This window comes from Malania oleifera, chromosome 1, assembly GCF_029873635.1.
Source record: "Malania oleifera isolate guangnan ecotype guangnan chromosome 1, ASM2987363v1, whole genome shotgun sequence".
Lineage (NCBI taxonomy): Eukaryota > Viridiplantae > Streptophyta > Magnoliopsida > Santalales > Ximeniaceae > Malania > Malania oleifera.
The window spans coordinates 60448350-60475552 of NC_080417.1; the positions used below are offsets into that span (position 1 = coordinate 60448350).

General features: G+C 36.4%; 1 protein-coding gene across 13 annotated transcripts in view; it reads left to right on the top strand.

The window, feature by feature from the left end:
- Window positions 1-1782: 1782 nt before the first annotated feature.
- The window catches only part of LOC131167019 (uncharacterized), a 58616-nt gene continuing 33195 nt past the window's right edge, over window positions 1783-27203 (top strand). For 2 of the 13 annotated variants that reach the window (XR_009139952.1, XR_009139964.1), the window contains exons 1-4: window positions 1783-1888; window positions 2353-2573; window positions 2871-2979; window positions 16053-16214. Coding sequence is in view for 1 of the 13 variants with exons in the window: in XM_058125773.1 (XP_057981756.1) it covers window positions 2382-2573; window positions 2871-2979; window positions 16053-16214 (463 nt within the window). In the remaining 12 variants the exon portion in view is untranslated. Of the gene's footprint in view, window positions 2574-2870; window positions 2980-16052; window positions 16215-27203 lie in introns of all 13 variants that reach the window. The other 11 variants (XR_009139953.1, XR_009139965.1, XR_009139956.1 and 8 more) reach the window with 10 other exon arrangements.

Below are 27203 nucleotides of genomic sequence, written 5' to 3' on the forward strand. Positions count from 1 at the left end.
ATAAAATAAATTATATAAAATAAGAAATAAAAAGACTTAAACAAATAACTTTAGAAATACAAGAAGGACAAAATGAAAAAGGAAATCTCAATCACTGACTCTGAAGAAGAAGAAGAAGATAGAGAGGATGAGAATAATGAGCCTAGAATAAAAGAAGAAGGAGATGAAGAATATTTAAATACTATGGACAAAATAATAATTTAAAAGTGGTATAGTGAAGTTGAAATTAGAATTGCCTCCAGTTTTTCCAACAAGTTTACTGCTTTAATAGACTTAGGAATAGACTTAAATTGTTATAGGGAAGGACTAATCCCGACCAAATACTTTGAAAAAACTACTCAAACATTGTATAAAGCAAATAAACAAAAGCTATAGATAAATTATAAAATACTAGTGGCCAGAGTTTGTAATGAACGAGTATGTTTTAAGACAAGTTTTATTTTAGTTAAGACAATTTTATATCCTATAATTTTAGGATTACCATTCTTGTATCTTCTTATACCATTCCAAATTACATAAGAAGGAATTAAGACAAAATTTGAAAACAGAGATATTTTGTTCAAATTCGCTTACTCCCCAATACCCAAACAATTAAACACTTTGAAAGATCATTCAATTATAATTGCATAAGGGAAGGATTAATCTTGACCAAATACTTTGAAAAAACTATTGAAACATTCTATAGAGGAAATAAACAAAGCTATATATAAACTATAAAAGTTTTGTTTAAGGGTTTCTCACAAAACAAAAATTAACTTCAACTTTGTTTAAGTAATTAATTAATTTTTATTTCTAACTAACTATTGTTTAATAATTCAAAAAAAAAAAATTAATGTAACTAAATATTAATTCAAATGAAGTTATGAAAAATTTTACTAAACTAATGTAATTATTACTTTTTCACAAAACAAAAATTAACTTCAATTTTGTTTTTGCCAAAATTTCAACAAAATTAATTTTAAAAGATTCGAAATAATTATTTTCATAGTTTTTTTTAATAAATGTTAAAATAAATAACTTCACTCTTAACCTCAAATAATCTTAATTTACATCACAATATTAAAAATTATGATTAAATAACAGTAGACACAAACCCTAAAGCATGAAATATCTCAGCATACAAAAACCCTAATTCATGACATACCATAACAATAATGAAACCCAAGTACAAAATCAATGTTCAAGCTCCAAATGTTTGCTTTGATTAGTAGATTGAACATAAAATTACGCAGAATTCAAAAAGAGAAAACGGAGAAATTAGGATACCTCGTTTGAAAGTTTGGTTTAGATTTATACTCGTAGACTCCTTTTCTTTTTGGTTGAAATGGTCATTGACACTTAGACCTTGTAAGGTTCATTGGCAAGAGGAGGAGGGGAAGTGGGGAGGAGAAAGCGAGGATGGGGGAGCTTGGCTTTTGAGAAGGGGGAGGAAGGATTTGGGTTCATGGAGGAAAAAGGTAGTGGGTGGATGCAAATTAAACATAAAAGGAAAAATACAAAGTTGATTTATTCAAAATTGATCAATTTTCTAAAAATTGGTATACTTATAGTGGCAATAAAGGAATGAAGTGCTAGTTGACGCGAAAATTATTGAAAACTTAACAAGAAATTGACTTTCTCATCCATTTTTTCAAAATTCACTTTCAAGTTGGTCAAAATTAAATATTATTTTGAAATAGAATTTTAGAAAGTTGGTAAGCTTATTAACTTATTTCCGTATATATTTGGTCTAACTATTACACAGTTTTCAAATAAAAAAAATAATATTTCTGTAAAAAAACTCTTAAGTGTCAGTGTTTTTCTCTAAATATTGTCGCAACCTAGGCAATTCCCCGCATCCACCGCGTTTGCCTGAACTCTACCAAGTTGAGAAACTGACGACGTTTTAGTTAAGTTTTTCATCTATTAAAGCCCAAATGGGGTTAGAGATGATTCTGTAAATTTTTGTTCATTACTTTTCCTGAATTTTTCCGGCAGTTTCTCAGCAACCAAACGGAACATCGTTCGTTTTCCGAACCCGCAGAAACCGAACTGGGACTCCCAGAATAGTAAACATCACTGTACAATAGACACTAACTTGTCTGCCTGCCCCACCTGGCTCACGAACATAGCGAAAGAATACTCTGTTTGTTTGCTGAGAAAATGCTTAAAAGAATGAAGATTTAAACGAGTGTGTTTTCAATTTCCACTTTTCGGAAACAAAATAACAGCAAACTTGTACAAGTCAAAATTTTGTTTTGGTTTGTTTTGTTTTGTTCATTTTGACACTGCTCTCAGCAGTCCGACAGAGGGCAACCGAAACTTTCTTGCCCTGCGGCTATAGTCTAACTCTAACTTTGCTGGTTTTGGCAGGCAGATTTGGAACGAAGTAGGTAACAACAATGGGGTTTGAGGATTTCGAACCCATCTTTGGCGAAGCCAAAGTAGAGTGTGCAGCCACTGGTTCAGCGCCATTGCACCCGTTCTTGTTCAATGTCTATGCTTCGAATCCTTCTTGCCTCAGCATTCATGTTACTGATTTTCACTCCAGTGCTTGGGAGGCTGTTCGATCAGTTCAGCAGCTTGAGGACATGGTGAGCTTTTGATTTTGTGATATCTGTTTGGTTGCTGGTGAAGTAGGGGAAAGATGATGAAATGAACCCAAAATTGAAGGTTTTAGGTTTTCTTTGTTTTTTTAAAGAAATAAAACTCGTTTAAATTTAGTTTATTGGTTGCATTAAAAACCTAATTAATGCAAGGGCAAGTGTAAAATATTGGTGCAAGATATTTTCAAATAAAGTTTCTGGAATTAAAACTAGGATGTAGTGTTAAAGTTTTTGTTTATCTTGACCACTGGAAAATACATTCCATATTTTTGTAATCTTATGCAGAGAGACAGCATTGGAATTGGGGGCTCATGGGCTGAGTTTTTAGATTATGTTGTGGCGTCCATAAAATCTGAAGATGTGAAGCTTGTTATGGGACATTTGGAATCAGATGGTGAGTGATAGTCTTAATTCTTTTCCTTTTTTTTTTTTGGAACTATATGCATCAACAATATTAAACTGCTTGTGATGCAATGCCTTAGTTCTTTTCACACACTGCTACCCTGAAGCCTAGGAGGGTTGCATTAGGTAGCAGATAACTAACATAAAGCTTGTCAACTCTGCATGATATGAATCTATATTATCCCTAGTGAGTGAATGCTGCACCTATAAAACTTGGGTGTAGCTAAAAATGGTCAAGGGTGGGCTAGGTTGTTACCTTGAAGTGGCTGCTGTGTTGGCACCCGATTAGTGTATCAAATATGCGAGGTTTCTTGCATCATTCTAGAAGTGAGTCGGTAGAGAAGCTAGTTCAAGAGATTGGTTAGATTAGCAACTTAGAGCATATGGATGGTTACCAATAAAAGCTTAGAGATAATTAATAGAATGATTAGAAGAAAAACTGACATAATATTGCCTTCAAGAAATTGAGTAGGGGAAAGCTAGAGAAATAGTAAGATTTGGATTTAAACTTTGATACAGGGAAAGAAAAGAAAAATAAAGGTTATGAGAGGTTAAATGGAAGACAAGGATATGGAGATAAAGACAAATATTTACAAAATAATCCCAAGTTAAACATATAATTACTAAATAGTCCGAAGTACTTAAAATATACAAAATAGACCTAAATTAATTTAATTTCTAAATTATCCAAAATATTTTTTTAAAAAGGGTAGCCCGGTGCACAAAGCTCTTGCGTATGCAGGGTCTGGTGAAGGGGCGGACCACAATGGGTCTATAGTAGCCCTACCTTGCATTTTTGCAAGAGGCTGTTTCCACGCCTCGAACTCGTAACCTCCAAGTCACACGGCAACAACCATACCGTTGCGCCTAAGCTCCCCTTCAAATTATCCAAAATTTCCACAACTAAAATAAAAATCTTGGCTACAATATAAACATCTAAAGTTCTCTGAAACAGTGCTTTGCCCTTAGATGTATAGTCAATTGCATGTGCCTCAATGCATTTTGCAGAGAATTAGCCAGCTCTGGGTTCAAGTGGCATTTCAAGTACGCCCTGTTTATTCTACTTGTAACAATCCAATTTGGTTTGCAGGTGAAAAACAATAGACATTCCATCTTTTGAGACCAATACTTTTGATTTTATTTGACATATAATAATTTCTGTGTCTGCCAAAGGCGTCCTTGGGGCAATTTCATAGTTCCAATTGGGTGGAGACAATGGGGTTGGTCCATGGATTTTCCTTCCTTTTTCTGTATTTCGCTCAAAAGGTTGAGGGTAGATAGTGCATCAAGCCATTTGAAGGGTCAACTTGATTACAAACAGACTTATTTGGTGGTTCTCCATTGAAGTCCCCTTGTTAGAGAAAACTCAACCTTGAGTTCTTGAATAGCATAGTAGCTTTAGCTTCATGTGTGCAAACAAAGTCCAATATGTAGGCAAATCAAGAGGAGGCACGATTTGCATTGCATCGTCAATCACCATTGGAGAGTAGCTAGAAGATCCTCCAACTGAAAGGATTATAGAAGGATCAAATGTTCTTTGATAAAATAACAAGTCCTCCATACGAGAAATCAATTTAATATCCAAAACTATTGGCAGCTCAAGAAAATATGCATTTGGTCCATATTCTAGAATGATGGACAATGTTTCACTAGATTTGGTTAAACAGGATATGAAGGGAGATTGTGTGAGGGATTGAGGTAGAGATTTACTGGATAGTGAAGAATAAGCTCAAAGGGATTTTCAACAATAGGATACATGATTAAAGATTTTTCGACACATTAGAGCAATTGTTCCTCACTCATTGGGTTAGAAATGGAAAACTGAGGTTGAAAAGCAAGGTAAGGACTGCATAACTGTTTAGTATCCCTATTATCTTTCTGCCAACCTGTAATACACGTCAACAATGACAGTCTCTTGGAGAACTTTACAAGTGGACCTCTCCTTCAGTTCGAACCCGAAATTAGAAACCACAAGCTCAGTAGACATTCTTGATTTTCCCTTATTCAAATAAGGATTTCAATACTGAACACATGATTTCTTACATGAATGCATAATCATAGAGTATGAACACACTCTTTATTCAAAGCAATATGCATGAACACACTCTTTATTTAAAGCAATCTGTTCATCTAAATTTACCATCACAAAACATCCAAATAGCATGCATTTTCCCATTTTTTTCTTCAACATGGCAGCGCTGTCCCAACTAAGTGCACTGTTTATCTCAAACAAGTGCCAAATTCCAGCTTGGCCAACCACCGCTTAACATGGAAATATCCTCCGGAGGTTCAGGGCCTTTCACCCAAGGGAGACACAATCCCTATTTGCTCAAATTCCACAATATCACATCCACAACAACAAATGGTGCCATCTATTTATCACAATAACAATTCAACATATGCGTACACAACCTTTGCCATAGCAAGTAAAATCATCATCCTTACAAGATGAATATCCATCACATGAAAATTTCCCAACTAAACAGGATATGCAACTATGATAACTGAAGAAAACATATATGCATTACACAGCCACATCAAGTAATTAGAGATAACAAGCTTAAATCTTCCTTATTAGGATTCAACTTTATGCAAGTTTCTATCCTTATTTCCTTTGAATGCCCAAAATCCCTAGGTGAATAAATGAAAATTAAGAACACCTACCTTGATTTTCAACTTCTTCAAACTTAGTTTAAGTTTCCCTTGAATTTCCTGTATTTTCTCCTGATTTTCTTTGAATTTACTTGATTTTTTTGCAGAGTTATCTCTCTCTCTCTCTCGCTCTCTGTCTCTCTCTAGAACTTGGGTTTACAGCAAAAGTTTGTGGTTTTCTTTTTTTGTGTTGAGGCTGCTCTGCAGGGTTGGAAAGGTCAAGACAGCAGCTACTTGCTGCCAGCTGCTAGTCAAGTGTCTCCTTCTAGGCTGGAAACATGGTAGGATTGCAGCAACTGGTGGCAACAAGGGTCCTACAGTGCTGCATCTGTGCGTTGGCTGCTGGTTTTCAGTACTACCAGGTGGCTGCTGGTTTTCAGAGCTACCAGGTGGCTGCTGCTGGTTTGTAGTGCTGCCAGGAGTCACACCTGGTTTCAGCATGCCCCATCTTGTTTTTTTTTTTTTTACTCTCTCTCTCTCTCTTTGCCCCAATTCTTATGTTATTTATGTTTTAGCATATCCCTCATAATTTGCTTTCATCTAAGCCCTTCCTCCCACTAATAAGTCAAATGGAATTCCCAATATCAGTTAACACAACTCAATTAATGAATAACATGGCTAGCATGAACTCGTTTAATGCAAAACAAAACAAGGTCATGCCAATTTATCTAAGTAGTTTAAATTTGCCATGGCCTAAAGGGTATGGTTATCACAACTCTCTCCCCTTAAGAAATTTCATTTGCGAAATTCCACCCGACCTTAGGCTGCAATCAAATGGGGATATCTTTCAGCCATGTTGATTTCTAATTCCTTGGTGGCTTCTTTGATGCCGTGGTTTTGCTGTAGTACCTTGACCAAAGGAACAACCTTTTTCCTTAAGACCTTTTCCTTCTTTTCAAGAATTTGGATAGGATTTTCTTCATGATTGACATCCTCCCTCAATGGAATATTGGACCATTCAAGAGCATAACTCGATCTAGTTCATACTTTTGAAGCATGGAGACATGGAAAACATCATGAATATGAGTTAATTCAGACAGCAACATCAATTTATGTGCTGCTTTCGCAACTTGTTTGACAATTTGAAATGACCCAACATAATGAGATTGTAGTTTCCCTTTCATCCCAAATCTAAAAATCCCTTTTCAAGGTGATACCCTCAGAAATACGAAATCTCCAACTTCAAATTCTAATGGTCTTCTTCTTTTATCAACATAACTCTTTTTTCGGCTTGGCTGCGACAAGATGATTTCTTACTTGCTTAATCTTCTTCATAGTTTCTTGAATTAAATCTGGAACAAGCATTTGATTTTCCCCTATCTCTACCCAACACATCGGTGATCTACAAGGTCTCCCACATGGAGCTTCATAAGGTGCTGTATTAATACTTGATTGAAAGCTGTTGTTGTAGGCAAATTCTACTAGGGGTAAGATGCTCACTCCAACTCCCTTTGAAGTGTAGAATGCAAGTCCTTAACATATCCTTTAAGATTTGAAATACCCTTTCGGATTGGCCATCTATTTCAAGATGATAGGCAATGCTGAATTTTAATTGTGCGTCTATAGCCTTTTGGAAACTTTGCCAAAATTGAGCGGTAAATCTTGAATCTCTATATGAGATGATAGATAACGAAATACTATGTAGCCAGAAAATTTCTTTTATAAACAAACGACTTAGCCTTCTGAGTGAATATGAAATCTTGATGGGTAAAAAGTGAGTTGATATTGTGATTATTGTCAATCTATCCACAATAACCCACACAATATCGTGACCAAGTGTAGCCCTTGGCAACCTTGAAACAAAACCCATTGTTACCTCATCCCACTTCTATTGTGCTATCGATAATGGCTGTAATAAACCCGCATGCTTTTGATGTTCAGCTTTTACTTGTTGACAAGTTCGATATGTTGTCACAAATTCTCTCATGTCCTTCATACCTATCTACCAAAATTGCCTTTCCAGATTTCTATACATCTTAGTGTTGTCGGGATGGATAATGTATCTAGAATAATGTGCTTCCCACAAGACTCCCTTTTTCAAATCATAAGAAACACAAAGCCTACCTATTAATTTAGGTGTAATCCCAAGAGGGGGGGAGGGTGAATTGGGTATTTAAAAATTACTTAAGATTATTTTATCACTTAATTCCTAATTTAACTTTTAACAAAATAATCACAAGTTGGTCAATACTTAGATTTCTATTTATTATGCTATCTAATTAATTAAAAAATAATATCTTAATAAGCTCCGTGATACCCAATTAATTCTCAAGTGCACATAATATTTAGCAACATACATACATATAAAATTGACAATTAAACACAAGCGGAAATTAAAAAGAGATGAGGGAAGAGAGATGCAAACACAGATTTTTACGAGGTTCGGCCTACCCCGGCCTAGGTCCTCACCTTGAGCAACCCACTCAAGGATTCTACTAATCCGCTCCTTTAACTGGGACGAAGCTTCCCTTTACAGTCCGCTGCTTACAAAAGGCGTAGCTTCCTCCTCACCCCGGTTTACAACTCGAACTGTTAACACAATAGACAAATTAAGATTCCTGAAAAGCTCAGATGTTTCTCACAAGCTAATGAGTACAATAAAATCCTAATACATACTCGAATGATATAACTTGAAGCTCAGTTTAGTGTATGTAATATGTTCAATGAAATCTTTTGCAATAAACGATGAATGATTGTTGTATAAAAATATGTATGAAAAATATGCTCCAAAGATCTAATCAAATGTATGATCTTTATAAAAATATTTGAACGACAAGTTTGCTTCAAAGATCTAATCAAATATTTGATCTTTGTAAAAATATTTGAACAACAAGTTTGCTTCAAAGATTTAAATCAAATATGTTTTGCAATAATAAAGCTGAGATGAAATCTTTGAATAAAGAATAGACGTGATAACTTTCAAAGATTCAAAGCTTTAGCAAACCCTTTTCTCAAAGAAAATCTTCAAGCAATGTATATATATATATGAAAAACTCTAGTTCTTGCTCTTAAAGAATATTTAACAATAAGTTTGTGAGAAGATAAATGCTTTGAGAATAAAGATTGAATATCAAGATACGATACTTTGTTTACCAAACCTCAAAGACACGATTTTGCTTGCAAAAATATGAGTGAATGCCCTTTGATCGTGAGAGTAATGTATGCCCAAAAATCTGAATGCAATAGCGTGTAGGCAAGAAATTCAAACGTTGCTAAAGTACTTTTCCTTTTTTTTCTTCTTCTTCTTGTTCTTCTGTGTAAAATTAGGGTTTTAGGTTAAAATATATAAGCATGGTCGGCAGATGGGTGCATCTTGACCATTGGATCAATCAAGATATATTTTAGTTAAGAAAATTCTGCCCGTTGCGTGCTGGAGCATCAATTTGCCTGACAGACTCGTCGATGAGTGCTCAACACTCGTTCATCGACGAGAACATGGGTTCGTCGATGGGTGGACTGTCTAAGATTTTTGAGCTCTCGGTATTTTCTCCTCGACGAGAGCAGAGCATTCGTCGCCGAGTGGCCGAGGCCAGGAGGTTCGTCGACGAGGCCTCTATTGTTCAGAATTATTTTGCCTCTAAAATGTCCATCCAACCTAGAACTAATGTAAATAGATTTTTCACGAAATGCATGAGTCCTAAGATCAAACTAAGGTCTTTTTGAGCTTCCAACTACATCATATGAGATATGTAAATACAAGTAATACTAAATACCCATTACAATTGAAAACTTGAAGCTTCTTCATCCTTTTGCTTTTCCAATTTCATGGAGTGTGCCAGGTTGTATACGCTTTAAGTTCCTCATGGCTTCCATGACATCCTTACCTTCTGTGTATGCTAAGTAATGATCCTGTTCACAATCTCAATGCACAGCTAAAATACTATATGATTTGTTATTATCAAAGCGGGATTATACTCATAGAGTCAACACTACCCAAATAACGAAGTCCTCCATTAGAAGATTTTGTTCACCCTTCAGAGTGTGTACCCTCTTCTCTACCTCCCAATATTTTCTGAAGCTAAGGGCCTTGCTCTTGCCCTTTGATAATTTGATCCAATAAAGTTGGTTGTGCTCGTAAGTTATATATACAAACTTTATCTCCTTTAAGGGTTGTCTGCAAGTTAAAAGAATCTATTGTCTCCAATATTTTCCACCCTCGAATTTTCAAGTTTGCCAATGTATGTCTGGACTTCCTGCTTAGTGTATCTACCACAACATTTGCCTTCCCTAGATGATAATGGAGTTCAAACTCATAATCTTCCAAATACTCCACCCACTGCCTTTGCCTTAAGTTCAATTCTTTCTCAGTAGAAAGATATTTAAGGCTTCTATGGTCTATATATGCTTCAAATTTGTCTCCATACAAGTATGAATGCTTCAGTTTTAATGCAAATACAACTACAACTAATTCCAAGTTATGGGTTGGATAATTGTGCTCATGTGGCTTTAATTGTCATGATCCATATGCAACCACCTTTTCCTTTTGCATCAACACACATCCCCGTCCATTCAAGGAAGCATTTGTGTAGACTACATAGCGATCCTCATTATTTGGAAGAGTTAGCATTGGGGCTGTTGTCAATTGATGTTTTAATTCTTGATACCCTCCTTCACATTCTTCATTTCACACAAATTTCTTTCCTTTCCTTGTCAACTTAGTCAATGGCATAGCTATTTTGGAAAAATTCTGCACAAACCTTCAATAATACCTTGCCAAACCCAAGAAACTATGAATTGCAGCCACATTTTTAGAGGTTTCCCAACTCAATACATTCTCAACTTTAGAAGGATAAAAAAATAACCCATCCTTCGTTATGACATGACCCTACCAAACTCAAGAAACTACGAATTTTGGCCACTTTTTTAGGGGTCTCTTAAGTCAATGCAGCCCCAACTTTAGAAGGATTAACAGATAACCCATCCTTGGTTATGACATAACCCAAAAATTTCACGCTAGTTGTCTAGAACTCACATTTCTCCCGTTTAACAAATAAGTGATGCTCCCAAAATGTTTGTAAAGCCAATCGCAAGTGTTGTTCATGCTCTTCTTGAGTCTTTGAATATATCAAAATACCACCGATAAAAACTATAATCAATTGATCCAGTTATGGTTGAAAAACTTGATTCATCAGAAGATGATAGGTGCATTGGTAACCCCAAATGGTAACACAAGAAATTCATAATGACCATACCTTGTATGGAATGCCACCTTTGGGATGTCTGATTTCCAAATTCCCAGTTGATGATAGCTTGATCGCAAGTCAATTTTCGAAAAATATTGGGAACCTGCCAATTGATCAAATAGTTCTTCAATTCTTGGAAGTTGATACCGATTCTTGATGGTAACCCGATTCAACTTCCTATATATATATATATATATATGTTTTTGATAATACAAGAAGGTATATTAGATTGAGAAAGAAAGGTTACAATCTAATCAATGCATAGCCTCAAGGACCCATCATGTTTCTTAGTGAATAATACAAGTGCACCCCATGGTGATGCACTAGGTCAAATAAATCCCTTGTCGAGGAGATCTTGTAGTTGTACCTCATCCCTTAATTCAAACAGAGCCATTCTATATGCAGCAGTTGATATAGGTTCCGTTCCTAGCACCAAATCAATAATAAACTCAATCTCTTGCTTTGGAGGTAGTCCTAGTAAATCATCTGGAAGAATATTTGGAAATTCTTCAACTATGGGTAAGGAAGTTTGGGTTTCATTAACTTGTGTACTTTTTTTCATTGTTGCTACAAACCCCAAACATTTGCAAAAATTCCATCCTTTCACAAGCAACCCAGATATCAAACATGAGAGCTTCTTAGTTTGGTCTCCATGGAAGGAAACTATCACTCTATTTGGATCTTTGAGTACTATTTTCTTTTGGAAACAGTCAACAAGTGCATGATGAATGGACAACCACTCCATTCCTAGGATTACATCATAATCCATAATATTCATGATTAATAAGTGTACTAGGAAGTTATGTTCATCAATATGTAAAATGCAATTTTGGCATATCTTATTCACATTTATAGTTTTCCTCACAGGTGAAGCAACACACAGGACACTACTCAAATGTTCAAATTCTTAACACAACATATTAGTAAAGGATGCAGCAATGTAGGAGCAGGTAGAACCAGAATCAAGTAAAACTCTTGCCCAAGTGTTGTGTAAAAGAATCATACCTTCCACCATAGCATTACTTGCCTCCTCATGCGGTTGCTTTCCATGATGCTTATGTTGGGATGGTGCAATGGCATAAACTCTTCCTTGCATCTTATTCTCTAATTCCTTCCCCTTTCCCTTATACGAAGCTTCAACCTTAGATGGATTTGTAAGAGCATTTGACTGGGTTGGTTGCACTGATGATCGAAGAAAACTTGAACTTGAGGAAGGATATGATTGATAAGGTTGAGGATGAGAGAATTGAGTTGCTGGCTGTTGTTGTCAATGTGGTATCACAGGAGATTGAGAGGTGGGACGCACGCTCCTTATACACCTCCTATCGACACCCATAACACTTGATAACCCTGCGGAAGGGGCCACTGATTTGAGCACTTTGTTGTGGTGTTGGAGACACTTTTGGCTTCTTTCCAGCTGATCTGAATTGGCTAAATGAAGACTTCGTCTAGCCATAATTTTTCTGAGCGTCTTCAATGTCTTGCTCTACCAAGGCAGCTCTTTCTAGTATTTCTATAGAACTCTCAATCCTTAGGGTGACCAATTTAGACCTAAAAGTAGGTCTCAGTCCCCTTTCAAACTTTCATGCCTTAATTTCTCAGTGCTGACAAGTTTTGGTCCAAACCGTGATAATTTTGGGAATTTGCTTTCATATTGGCTAACAAACAAGTTCCTTTGAGTCAACTACATAAATTCCTGTAATTTGGCTTCTTGGAATGCCTTTTGAAAATATTTCTCATTGAAAATTGTTTCTAAGTCAGCCCAGCTCATAGCCTCAACATCTCTTGTCCGTTGCACAGATTCCCACCAATGGTCAGCCTCACCTTCAAATAGAGAATTTCCAATTATGACTCTATACTCATATGGCATTCTAAGTATATCAAAAAGTTTCCAGACCTTCCGCAGCCAATTCTTTTACTCCAAAGGTTCTAAGTTCCCTGCAAAGCTAGAAGGGTTTAATTTCTTAAAATCCTTCAACATACTCATTCGGTTTTCAACAATTGTCTCCTCTAGCACTTGCTCCACCGTTAGCTGTTGATTCAGTTGACTTTCATGGTTAGTTTTCTGTGCCGGCTGATTATTTTGAGTCATTATAGCTATAGCTTGATTATTATTACGTAAGGCTGTGCAAATTCCTTCTAAACCCTCAGATTCTCTTGGAACATTCCGCTCCATGGAATAGTTATTAACTAAGCTACACAACAAGCCATATTCATTATGCTTATGCATATGCCTAAATCTACTTAACTTAATCTATAAATGATCTAACCACATGCAAGTCAAAGAATCACCCACGTGCTACTCAAATTAATATTATCTTGCCCTCTCTTTCTTTAAGTAAGGCCCAATGTAACCAAAGCTTTGATATCACTTGTTGGAAAAAAAAGTGTAAATGCATGCTATTTGAGTGTTTGCGATGTTAACTTTAGATGAACAAATTGCTTTGATTAAAGAGTATGTTCATGCATATTGCTTTGGATAAAGAGTGTGTTCAAACATCTTATGATTATGCATGCATGTAAGAAATAATGTGTTAAGTATTGAAATCCTTATTTAAGTACAGTGGAATTAAGAATGTCTAATGAGCTTGTGGTTGCTCACCCTATGCCTTAATAATTTCAGGTTCGAACTGAAGGAGAGCTCCACTTGTTAAGTTCTCCAAGAGACTGCCATTTTTGACATATATTATAGGGTGGCAGGAAGACGATAGGGATACTAAGCATGTATTCGGTTGGTGGTTATGTATGTAGACTAGGAAGTGTGAAAAATGTTGTATGTAAAGTAAACCCAATGTAAAGAGCTTGTCACTGAATGTAAAACATTTGTAGTTGCTTTATGAAAAATATACATATTTTATGTTTTCAACAAATATTAACCCTTAATTGGTTTTTAACTTCTTTCCAAATGATGGTTTTGTAAAACAAACTCTTGCCTAGGCCTCGTGACTCCATTGGATTTTAGATGGGGTCACGGCCAGTCACATGTCAAAAACAGGGACATGACACGATCGACCAATCTTCTTTCAAACACGGCAAAAATCTCCCGATGAAAAACCAATATATTGTGGCTGGAATCGAAATATCAGGCTGCAGATTGAAATTTTAGGTTCTAGAAGTTGCACAAGGTGCTGGCAACTTGAATTTATCCTTCAAAATATGTGTCAAGCACTCGAAGTTGGATTTCTTCATACCAACATCAAAAATCTCGCGAGGGAAAGCTGATTTGCCGTAGTAAATCTCACAATGCTGCAGCTAGGCTTCAATCTGAATGCTGGAAAACCTTCAAAATCTGAACATTTGCATAGGCAGTCCACGATCCTATATGATAGATCAAAATATCTCAAAGCCAAGCCAAAATATCGCGAAAATTCCAAAACATGGTGGCTAACTCAATTTCCCACGATTCTGGAAAGTGCAGTGGTAGTTTTCTTACTTGCTTTGCCAGTGGGTGGGGTGTGTGTGCCGCTGGCAAGGCTCTTCCAGTGAAAGCATTCTAGCTGGAAGGCTGGTGAGTTGATTGATGGTGGCGGTGTGTGAAGAGAACACTGGCAGATGTAGGATTTTAGAGGGGGTTCAGCTGGAGTACCTTCAGGTGGTGCGTGGGGCGAATCCCCTTATTGGATGAAGGTGAAATTGCAGGGGAAGGCCTGTCGGGGGGTTCTGTTAATTATGGTCAGGGAGGTGTTTGGAAATGATGCTTGGAAAAGGGTGTTCGAATTTCTGGGGCACAGCTGTAATTTTCAGAAAAGTGGGAGATAATGAACAATGCCTGCATATGATCATGGTTTGCTCTGATACCAAATAGATTTAGGACAAATAGAAATCAGAAACTGAGAGAATTGAGAGAGAGAAACAGAGAGGAGGGGAGAAGAAGAGAGAAGGGAGAAGAAGAGAGGTTGCTGTGCAGGACAGAGCAGAGCTGAGACAGAAATTAAAGCCAGGGCAGAGAAATAGATAATAACAGAGAGAGAGAGAGACTGGACAGAAAAGAACAGAGAAGGGAGGAGGAAGGAGAGAACCGTATGAGAGAGAGAGAGAGAGAGAGAGAGAGAGAACAGTCTGGGAATTTTGATTCAAATCTGATATCTAACTAGTGCTTCTTAAACAAAATATTTTATACCCCAACATTACAAGTAAAACAAATATTTATGAAATAAACCCCAACTAAAACATACAGTTACAAAATGGCCCCAAAGGACTTAAAATACACAAAATGAATATAAATTAACTGAACTTCTAAAATAAGCAAACTAAAATAAAAATCTCGGCTACAATATAAACATCTAAAGTTCTCCATTGGTGGTTCTCCATCACATTGTTCCCGAACTTCAGACCTTAATTATATTTTGGAGGTTTTAGATTTCTTAAATGTGACAAGCTGAGATCACTTCTCAAGTGATGAGATTTAAACTAGTGTCTAATTTTGAAATTTGAATTGCTGTTATGCGACATTTTGTTGGTTGGGGGAATAAAGGGCTCTACAGGGTGCTAAAAGAGTTGATTTTATTTTGGTGATGCTGCATAGTGCAATAGATGGTGGCTTTGGTGATGTTTTTGGTTGCAATAAATGGTCATTGTTATAATGATTGTGAAGGTGTACTTGAACAATAAATAGAAGGAGGCAATGGATGTGTAGTGTGGCTGGAATTGTGGGTGATTGTGATGACTCTTAGGTGGTGATACTATTAAGAGTTGGCCGGCCAGCTGGCTGCTGAGCACGGTGGTGCTAGGTAGAGTTGTTGCTGACAGTGGCAGCAATGAATAGGAATTAAGGATGTTATGGTGTCGAAGGTGATTTGATGGTATCAAAGGTCATAACAAATGTGTTGATCTTGATTTTGAAAATGTTGGAGATTTTGGCACCAATGGTGGAAGAGATCGGTCATGATGAGGTGGCAGTATTATTGGTAGTTTTTGGTGGTAGCAATAACAGCCACTGATTGTTGGAAGTGGTTTTGATGGTTGATGTGACATTGGTGGTGCTTTTGACCTCAAGCTTCTTCATTTTCTCGTGTTCATATTGATTGTTATTATGAAATGCGTGTATTATTCAATTTAGGATATGGCAACTCCAAGGATTACCTCCAAGCTTCAGACTTCTCCTTTGCATAATGTTTTGGTATTGATAAATAATTATATTTTTACCTGGATATCTTCTCTTGTAATATCTGTTGTACAATTTTTAAAGCCATATTCATTTTCTGATGAATTATTCATGCTTTTATTTCAGGTGCCGCATTTGCAAAATTAGTTGCTCAAAAATCAAAAGGAATGCCTCTGATTTCCATTTCACTTGTGAAACTTGTGGACTCTGCTGCTAGTGAAGCTGTGGCAAATGTTTCATTAAATCTCTTCAAGCAATTCAAAAGGATGAAAAATTTACTAGAGCAAGGTTTCTCTTCATTTGCTAATTTTTCTTCACATCTCTTCTTTTATCCGATTAATGATTCTTTTTTCTTTTTATTTCAGATCAATATAATTACTTAACATTGTTATCTTCTAAAATAGTAGTATTTTTAGTCAGTTTCTATGGTTGTATATTGCTCATTGAATTGTTGGCAGTGTTACTTATAATTCATAATCCTCCAGAGGAAGAAGTTTGTAATTCCTGTGCAGGGTCTTGCACGCAAGATTGCTTTAATTGTATAAGTTAATGTGGTAATGAGAGTGGATGTACTTTGATAACGTATAAGAGAAAACAAATGATTAATGTATCTTGATAACTTGTGTATTTGTGTTACTTTTAACCTTGCACATATGCAGCAAGGAGTGAATCGATTTCCCCATAATTTCCTGAAGCTGCTTATGGTATTTGAGTTCACAGGAAATTGTAGCTGTCCTTACTTGAAGATCTTTGTTAGAATACCACTTTATCTAAAAGTTTAAGCTGTTAGGTTGTGGGCCAACAACATTTATTAGGCCTTAGCACTCGCTCACATGTGCAGCCCATCAGCATGTGGAGAGATAAAAAATTGATAAACAACACCCATTATAGGGACTTCAATAATTCTTAACGAACAAATAATAAACACAGGCAGCAAGACTAGAACCCAGGACCTCCAGGTAAATCAGCTCCGATACCATGTTAGAATACCAACCACTTTACCTAAAAGTTTAGGCTAAAGTTTAGGCTGTTAGGTTGTGGTGTGTATGAGGCCTTTACAATCTTTATATGTGCTTCAATTGTGAGAAGATGCTAGAATTGAAATTTTACTTGTTTCAACTCTGGATGCAGCATAAATAGCAAAATAAAAGATTGTTTTTGAAGTCAAAGACAAGACTTCGAAAAAGAGGTTGGCCAGTTTGGCAAAGGGAAACAAAAAAATTTGTTGTGAGGACTGGCTGCTGAAATTTTAGGGACTAGGAAGGAGGACACACTAGGTGTAGTTAAAACTGATTAAGGAAAAAATTGAAGTAGCCATTCTTTAAAACTAGGATGTGATTATAACTATTGTCTATGAAGCATGGACATAGACACAGGTGTCTAAGTGATACGTGTCTGGCACATCGACACGTGAAGTCTAAAAAAAATTGGACACAACATGGTAAGGACACGGGAGATAAATATTATATTTTTTAATATATAATTATGTTAGTAAAAAAAATTATCCAATCATGACCCATTTAGGGGAAAAAAATCATTCAGACATCATTTAATTTGCAGCAACTAGAAAATGTTCATAAATTCTAATTTATAATAAACTATGTTAAAAAATTGAAGGTTCATACAAATAATCCAAATTAAAAACTAACATTAAATCATAAAAGTCATGGAAATAATAAAAATTAACTTGTCTTCAATTTGGCCCAATAACAATTGAGTCATCTTCTTTCACATTGTCTTATGTCTTCATCATCTACAAGTCCCTCATTAGCAATTAACATAGCCTCCAGCTCTGATGTGTCAAGAGAGGTTTGCCACCTCAAGAACCCCAGCAACATCCACTGAATCGAATGAATCTCTGGTACATACCACATCTCCATCTCCCTGTTTTTGTATGCAGACTTTTCCTTGACAAAGGCCGGAGATTAGTATGGACATACGCCAAGTCCTCAGCACATCATGGTGTCGTTCATTTTTTTTTTCCTCTTTATTGAATGCATGAAGGAGTAAGTACTCCAATTCCTTCAACAACATGATGAGCATGAAGGTTGTCCAAGTAACTTTAGAGCTGTGAAACACCAACACTCCAAGTAGGAGAAAGTGTCTGTATTGGACACAGATGCGACCTCGACATGTGTCAGACATGGGAGAGGTGTGGCCAATTATTTTTAATTTTTAAAATCATTTGACATGTGTTGGACACTTCCAATTCACTTGAGGGCACGGCTGTTAATATTAATATAATAAAATCTCAAAATAAAAAAATTTGGAAAGGACCAGGTTGTGACAATATCAAAGATTCAAAATCTAGGAGAGATCTTTTAAAAAGAGACATGCTTCCTTATCAAGTAATATTCAAAATAATAAATTTAAAACTTGAAATTCTAAACTTATTAAAATAAAGGAAATGTTTTTGAAGTTATCATCTTCCAAGTTCAAAATTCAAATCTTTTCTATAATTTCCTACCTATTTCCATTGGATGCATTGTTACAAAGCCCAGTAATCAAACAAAGCAAAGTGTCTACATGCAGTAGCTCACAAGTGCAATCCTGAATTTTTTTAATTTATTTTTCTGCATTCGCTATGTCTTGTCTATTGGAGGCCTCATGCCTGCAAAAGCAACTCTGTAACTCTGCAAGAAGCTGCAACTCCACAATCATGGTTCCATGTAAACCTCTCCTAGTTTATTTTGTGTGTTCTTATATATAATTATCTTTGTTATCCAGAAAAAAAGAAGCATAGTTCCACTTCTATGTATATCCATCTTAGCTAAGCAGCTTGCTATCCGTTAATGTGGGCACTTCCCTTTTGCAGTGCAACCGATGCTTTGCTTATTCTATATTATTATTGGGAATCTGTTTTGATTGTGGCTTAGCAACGATCCTTTTCTTGAATAATATTTAATATTAATTGAAGAAAAATTTCAAATTAAATAATAAAAAATTATGGCACCCTGTGGATTTTCTGAAGAACCTAGAAACTTTTTTTTTTTTAAATTAATGGTTGTCTGCATGTTAATTTCATAATGTTTTCTTGAAAATTATGTTTCCATTCATCAATGTTGTGTCTTTTTACTAGGTTGGCATGGGTGTAAATACTGTATTTGAAAAACCTTCGCTCATTTTTTAGGCGATTAAGTGCACTAGTATAAAAAAAAAAAAAGGGCAGCCTGGTGCACAAAGCTCCTGCTTATGCAGGTCCGGGGAAGGGGCGGACCACGATGGGTCTTTAGTATGCAGCCTTACCTTGCATTTTTGTAAGAGGCTGTTTTCACGCCTCGAACTTGTGACCTCCAAGTCACACGGTGACAACCTTACAATTGTGCCTAAGCTCCCCTTCGATTAAGTGCACTAATGCACTGCTATATATGTTTCCACTTTCCAATAATATTCTTAATTCTCATCAAGTATCAACTTGTATTAACTTTAATAATCTGATTAAACTCTAATATTGTAGTCATGAAAGAAAACTTTCCAAAACTTCAGTTTTTAGTAGTGGGGCTAATAATGAACAGGAGGATTTTAAACCCCTCTTTGGCAATATGTAACTAGTAGGAAATGTTGAATCCAAGGCTGGAGGTGGAGGGAATGTACCTTTCATGTGCAATTATTGCAAGAATAATTTCAAAGGATCATATTCAAGAGTAAACGCCCATTTGTTAAAGCAGTCAAGTTTTGACATTCAAACTTATCCTAAAGTAAATTTTGAGCAGCTTGACGAGATGAATGGATTAGTGGTACAAGCTGAATTCAAGAAGAAAAATTCATTGCTGAAGCATGCGAGTTTACCATCTTCCAGTCAAGGCCAAACATCTACCTCAAAAGTTCCGGAGCAAGTATTGCCAAAAAAAAAAAAAAAAAAAAAAAAACAAGAGAAAAAGTGCTGACATTACAGCTATAGAGAAAGCCTTCATCCTTCAAATTCGGGAACAGTTGCATTCAGGGATTGCTAGGATTTTTTATTCTGCTACCTTACCATTTCATTTGGCTAGGAATCCTTATTATGTAAGTTCCTACTCCATTTCTGCCAACAATAATATCCCTGGTTATTTGCGCCCTAGTTATAATTTATTAAGAACTAGTATACCTCAAAAGGAGAGGGCACATATTGAGAAGTTGTTAGAACCAATTAGCGAGACATGGAGAGAGAAAGGACTAAGCATTGTTTGTGATCAGTGGATTGATGCACAAAGGCAGCCGCTTATAAATTTCATGGTTGTAATAGAGTCTGGCCTATGTTTCTAAAGGCTGTCAATTATAAGGGAGAATACAAAAATAAATGGTTTATCTCTGACTTGATTGGGAATACTACTATGTAAGTGGGGCCTCATAATGTTGTTCGAGAGACAACTGACATTGCACTTGTGTGTAAGGCAGTGGGTTACAAATTGAAAGTATGTATCCCCATATTTTTGGACACCATGTGTTGTCCACACTCTCAATTTGGCCTTGAAAACATTTGTGCAGCAAAACATGCAGAGGCAAATGAAATAGCGCTTGAAGAATGCTAGTGGATAACTATTGGTGCTAGTGATACAACACTTATAGAGAATTTCATCATGAATAAACTCCATGAGATTGGTTATTTTCAATGTGAATTTGAGGATGCTTGCTGGTAGGCTCGCCAAGGCTTGGGTCCAGCCAAGGCTTGGGTCCTTAACTACCAAAAATAATATTTATAGAACCCAACTAATCCCAAGTTTAGTCGAAAGTGGGGGAAGTCAGGTGTCGATCCTCAGGGACTTAAAGTGCAGTTATCAAACCACCTCCAAATTAGTTTATTATAGCCTTGTGTAAAAAGAGAGTGTAAAGATAGGATTTTCTAAAAATCCTAATGAAAGCATATAAAATCTAAGTTAACTCTACTCCTACAAAGCAGTGCTCAATCATAAGTCAAACTTAGGATGTCGTGTACGTAAATTATGTTCGGTCAATTATCCGTATCAGGCTAGATGGTTAAAGGAGCCATTCGATGACATAGGGTAGCAAGGGTGCACCAACCGTTCGGAGCATGGTCGAGAACTGGAGTATACCCTGTCACAACGACCACGAGAACTTCTATGAGAAACCGTAGCCTTCTACTTATATTTGACTAAATCAATAATAGTGCTATCCTATCTTTAAGACTTCATCATAATCAAAGCATAAAAACTGGCAAAGTTGGTAAAGAAAGCAGCAAGGAAAGCATATAAAGATGAAAGCAGTAAAAGATCATTCCTTTGCAATGAGAGCGCCTTTCACTAATGCCAGAAAATACAGCCAAATGATCATTTAATATACACAAAAAGTACAAGAGTTTCGTCGGTTGTCACAGGCCTCCAAATACTTTCATGCACAAACCAGAACAGGTATTGAAAATCTACTTTATCCCTAATTTAATTTGGCTCTCAATGACATCTTAAGTCTGTCACTAACCTAAGAGAGGCCAAAGAGGAACCCTAAGCTCATTGTCGAAGCTACTATATATACCCGTTAGGGTTTACAAGATTTGGAATTCAAAAATGGCAACTTCTGCAAGTATCTCACGACGTAGATCGTCAGTTTCGACTAGGTCGCATCCATGTTCTTTCTCGGTTGCGCCCTGGTCGAAGCTTCCGAGAAAGTAGGGATTTGAATTCAGCTCTTCTCGACATAGTCGCACAATCATGTCTTGTTGGTCGAGTCGATGGTCGAGACTTGAGTATCTCGAGCTTCAGGAAATCTCAAGGATTTGAATTTAGCTCTTCTCGACATAGTCGCACAATTGGGTCTTGTTGGTCGAGTCGATGGTCGAGACTTGCAGTATCTCGAGCTTCAAGAAATCTCAGGAACTCGACTCTGTCGCCCGTAATGATCTCTTTGGTCGAGCATTTGGTCGAGACTCTTGGTAGTTCTGTCTTTAGTCAGTTTCAGTCTCTGGACCTAGTCGCCCTAGAAAGTCATTGTGTCGACGACTTGGTCGAACCTTGCAGTTGTTCTATTTCAGGCTTGAACCTTGGAGTCTGCATGTATTGCCTTGGTCACCCCTATTGGTAGCTAGTTGCTCCACATGGTTGAACAAGATCTTTCTTCCTTGAATGCACCGATGCTCTAGGGACTTGGCTAAACATCTGATTTGAGCTTTGAGTGTCCCAAATATTCCCTTGGCTTCTTGTAATGCCTAACTTCGTGGTTTTGACCTATTTTTCCTAAAACATGAACAAACTTTACATAGGGATAAATAAAGGTAAATGAGAGCCTAAAATAGTGCATTTTAGGGACTCATCACTTGCGATTGTTCAGATGTGCTTTGCTTCTGTGGTTGTTATGTTTAAAAATTTAAAGAGACAAATCGTGGGCTCCAAGGACTGGTGATTAGTGAAAAATCAGAGTCGCTACTGAGCAGACGATGTGGGAAAAACACAATTTTTTGTGATGGAGAAAGTTTTGGATGATTTGTGGTGAGATAAGATTGACTACATACTTTCTTTTAGTAAGAACATCTATGATATGTTAAGGAATTGTGACATGGATACTCCAACTCTGCACTTGGTTTATGAGATGCGGGATACCATGATAGAAAATATTAATAAAGCGATATATTGGTGAAAACTAAGGTGTAGTCCCAAGAGGGGGGGGGGTGAATTGGATTTAAAAATTTTCCTTTAATTCTTTTTAAGAATTCTTGACTACTTGTTGATTTATCAAATACACAATAAATACTTAAAATAAAATTCAATCCACAACCACAAGTATTTAAACAATCAAGTAACCAATCAATCAACCAAACCAATTAATTTTTCCAATCAACCACAATATCCAACTAAGATATAAGATTCAACTTTTGTTTGTTCGCAGCCCTGTATATATGAAAGTTTGATTCAAGCCCTGTGGTTAATGCAAGCCCTATGATAATAAATTTGCTTTCTCAAAATGAAGTGCAATATAAAATTTAATACTCTTTCCAAAAGCTTAGACGTTAAATAAACTTTTAGTTAAAGAGTCTTTGGGTGTTTCACTAATCAACGTACTCCCTTACGGTTTCCACAAAGTATGGATTAACCAACGTACTCCCTTTCGGTTTCCTCAATCCCAAAAACAAATGAAGCTTAAGTTTATTTAATATCTAATCCACGTAGTATATATGATTAAGAAATTAAAACATCCACGCAGTTTATATATATTGAAAGTAAAGAGAGTAAGGGAAAGAGAGAGTGAGACTACGGTTTTTACGAGGTTCGATTTATCCCCAGCCTACGTCCTCGCCTTTGGCAAACCACCAAAAGATTCACTAAACCAGTTCCTTTGCCGGGCGGAACAACACCGTTTACACACTCCTTTAGTAGGCTAGAGCCCGTCTCTCCAAGTGATATCCCCTCACTCGGTCACTCCTTCAATTAGGCTAGAGTAACACCTCTCTAAGCGATACCCCACGCTTAGCCAACGATCCGAACACCTCGTATCGTCCAAGAACTACAAAAAATATGAAGTAAACATTGCGTACAAGAACACTCTCGAAATAGAGTAGATTAGTACAAATTCAGCAATATATACTTCAAGAATTTAAATACCAATATGAAATAGAATTGAAGCTCAAGTGTAGAGATCACCAAGGGTTCTTTTGTGATTGAGAAAACTCAGTATGAGAAACGTAAGTTGATATTTCAGCAGCAATTCAGATGATTTCCCCCATGAAGAGTATAAGCAATAGAGAACTTTGAGAGAGATTGAGAGATTGAATGCAAGTTTGCCGTGCAATTGCTTGGTTATCAATTTTTTGGGATTAAGGTAGTATTTATAGACTTTTTAGGATCAGTTTCCTTGTTCCCCAAGTTACTTGGAGTGTCCACCAAGTTTTTATAACGTTCATATTTGAAAAAATGATCTTTAGAATTTACCCGTTAAGGTTAAAAAATTCAAATTCCCGTGGAGTCAATTGGCTGGACAGGCGATTGGGTAGTGTATTTCATAGGGTCAGTCAGCTGGACAAGTGGCTGACACCTTTCTGTCTGTTTAGAATTTAACCCAAATAAGTGATTGGACACAGTTCAAAAATGTCAGTCAGCTAGGCTTGTCAGTCGGCTGGCCAATCTTAGTGTTTTCTGGTCAGTCGGCTAACCAGTCCATTTTCTGAAAATCTTTCATTTTTCATTTTAAACCCTTTTGTTACTTAAAAGATTTAAATATAACTTTGTCAAACACATTTTCCAGGGTTTTAAAAATATGGTCTCTAAGTCCATATTCAACCCTAAAAGAGCTTCAACAATATTTCAAAAGATATTTAAAATATGAAGCACTTATATAAAGACTTCAAAGACTTTGAACATTCTTGGCGCTTGAGCCTTCATGCTTGTCTTTTCTTTGATCTTTCGTTTGCTTTGCTTTCTTTTGCCTCTCTTACTTTTTTTCAAGCTTTGTTATACGTTTAAGCTTTCTCTTATATTCTTCAAGCTTTTAAAATCTCATCTTGAAATCCATGCTTTAAGCTTCATATGATCATTCTTCTTTGAACTATAAGCTTGCAATGGATCCTTGACCTTGCGTTTACATGCTTGATCCTTGTGAGTTCTGAAATATCATTTCTCAACCAAATATGTTAAGTTTCTCTTATTTGTTAACATAAAAATAGGATGTTAAGCCTTGTAAGGCCAACAATTGGCATGAAGGAAAGTGATATGATGAAAAGCTAACTTTTTTTCAAGCGGTGTATCGATTTCTAATTCATCGATGTACTAAGAATTACACTCCTCTTCGTTGCCTAGTACACTTGCTAACTCCTAGGTAACTTTCTAGTTCATTAATATTTTGGATTCATTTCAATAAACATATTATTTATTCCATAACTTATCAATGGACAATTGTTTTGTTTTATTTTTTTGTAGGTATTATAGCACTTCATGGTTAAGTGAGGTCCCTAATTGTGTTCCTCACAAAGAAATAGGATTTCAAAGGTGAGAAAGGCTTGTTTAAATTGATTCTTCCCAAACTCAAAAGAATTAAGGGCTGTCAATGTGGAGTATGCCAAATTTTGAGGTTGTATGGATGATTTTGTTGAAGGCGAGCTTAGGTGCAACAGTAAGGTTGTCGCCGTGTGACCTGGAGGTCACGGGTTTGAGGTGTGGAAACAGCCTCTTACAAAAATTCAATTTAAGATTGTGTATTATAGACCCATTGTGGTCCGCCCGTTCCCTGGACCCCGCATACGCGGGAGCTTTGTGCACTAGGCTGCTCTTTTTTTTTTTTATGGATGATTTTGTTGATAGTGAATCGATAAATGGTAGAGAAGTTGTGGGTCTAAAGATTTGGTGGGTTGTTCATGGAGCTTCTACACCTATGCTTGAATCTATAGCTGTAAAGTTACTTGGACAACCTTTGTCCTCATAATGCTGTGAAAGTAATACAAGTACTTACTTCCTTTTTGCATTCAATGAAGTGGAATAAAATGACGTCACAATGTGCTGAGGACTTAATGTATGTCCATACTAGTCTCTAGCTTTTGTCAAGGAGAAGTTCGCAATACAAGGAGGAGGAGACCAATATGTGGGATGTTGGGGGGGGGGGGGGGGAGGTTTGGGATTCATTCGATTCAATGGATGGTTCTAGGGTTCTTGAGGTGGCAAGCCTCTTTCTTGATGAGCCAGAACTGGAGGCTGTGTTATTTGCTGATGAGGGGCTTGGAAATTATGAAGACATAGACAATGGGAAAGAAGATGACTTAACTCTTATTGGGCCTAGACTCTATCACAACCATGAAATTTATAAGCAGCTGCCTTTGTGCATCACATTATGAGGCATCACTTCCATAATAGTATTCCCACTCAAGTTGGAGATAAACAGCTTATTTTTGTATTCTCCCTTGCAATTGTCTGCCTTTAGAAACATAGGCCTAGACTCTATTACAAACATGGAATATATAAGCGGCTGCCTTTGTGCATCAATCCACCAATCACAAACAAGGCTTACTCCTTTCTCTCTCCATGTCTTGTTGATTGGTTCCAACAACTTCTCAATAGGTGCCCTCTCCTTTTGAGTATACTAGTTGTTAATAAATTATAACTAGGGAGCAAATTATCAGAGATATTATTGTTGGCAGCAAAGGATTAGGAGCTTACATAATAAGGATTCCTAGCCAGATGAAATGTTAAGGTAGTAGAATAAAAAATCCTAGCAATCCCTGAATGCAACTGTTCCTAAATTTTAAGGATGAAGGCTTTCTCTATAGCTGTAATGCCAGCACCTTTTCTCTTTTTTGTTTTTGCTAATAACCTTCCATTTTAAGTGAATTATTGGAAATACTTGCTTCGGAACTTTTTGAGGTAGATGTTTGGGCTTGACTAGAACATAAAAAACTCACACACTTCATCAATGAATTTTTCTTCCTTGATTTAGCTTACTAATCTATTCATCTTGTCTAGATGCCTCAAAATTTACTTTAGGACAAGTTTGAATGCCAACATTTGACTGCTTTAACAAATGAGCTTTTATTCTTGAATATGATCCTTTGAAATTATTCTTGCAATAATTGCTCATGAAAGGTATATTCCCTCCACCTCCAGCCTTGGATTCAAGGTTTTTGGCCTACTTACATACTACCAAAGAGGTTTTAAATCCTCTTGTTCATTATCAGCCCCACTAGAAAAAAACTGAAGTTTTGGGGAGTTTGGAGGTTTAAAATCCTCTTGTTCATTGCTAAGCCACTATACAAACAGATGCCTAATGATAATATAGAATAAGCAAAGCATTTGTTGCATGCATAAAGAAAGTGCCAACATTGATGGATAGCTAGCTACTAGCTAGGATGGGCATACATAGAAGTGGTACTATGCTTCTTTTTTCATATATATATATATAAAACATAAAAAACACAAAAAGAAAGTACTTTAATCTAGGAGAGGTTTACATTAAACCATGCTTGTAGAGTGTAGAATTTTTAGATATCTGTTAGCCTTTATTAGAGGCTGATCTTTAGGAGATTTACAGCTAAAAAATCAGTTGATTCGTTAGCTAATTTTGGTTCCACGATCCTAGGGGATTTGGGTAGCATGTTACTCGATTCTGTAGATAGTCTTTCCTATTTTACTGCTTTCCATTTTAAATAGGATATTCTATTTTTAGTAGGTTGAAAATATCCCTAGTAATTAGATGAGAATTATCATCTATTTAAAGGGAATGTAATCTTTTTCATAAGTTAGTGGAATATTCAGTTTTCTTTTCCACATTTCAACTTGGTATCAGGGCATCCTTTGAACCCTAATCTTCCCATATGACCAAATACAGTATGGCCACCGGGAGATGCGAGTCTACCTCTTCAGTCTCAGA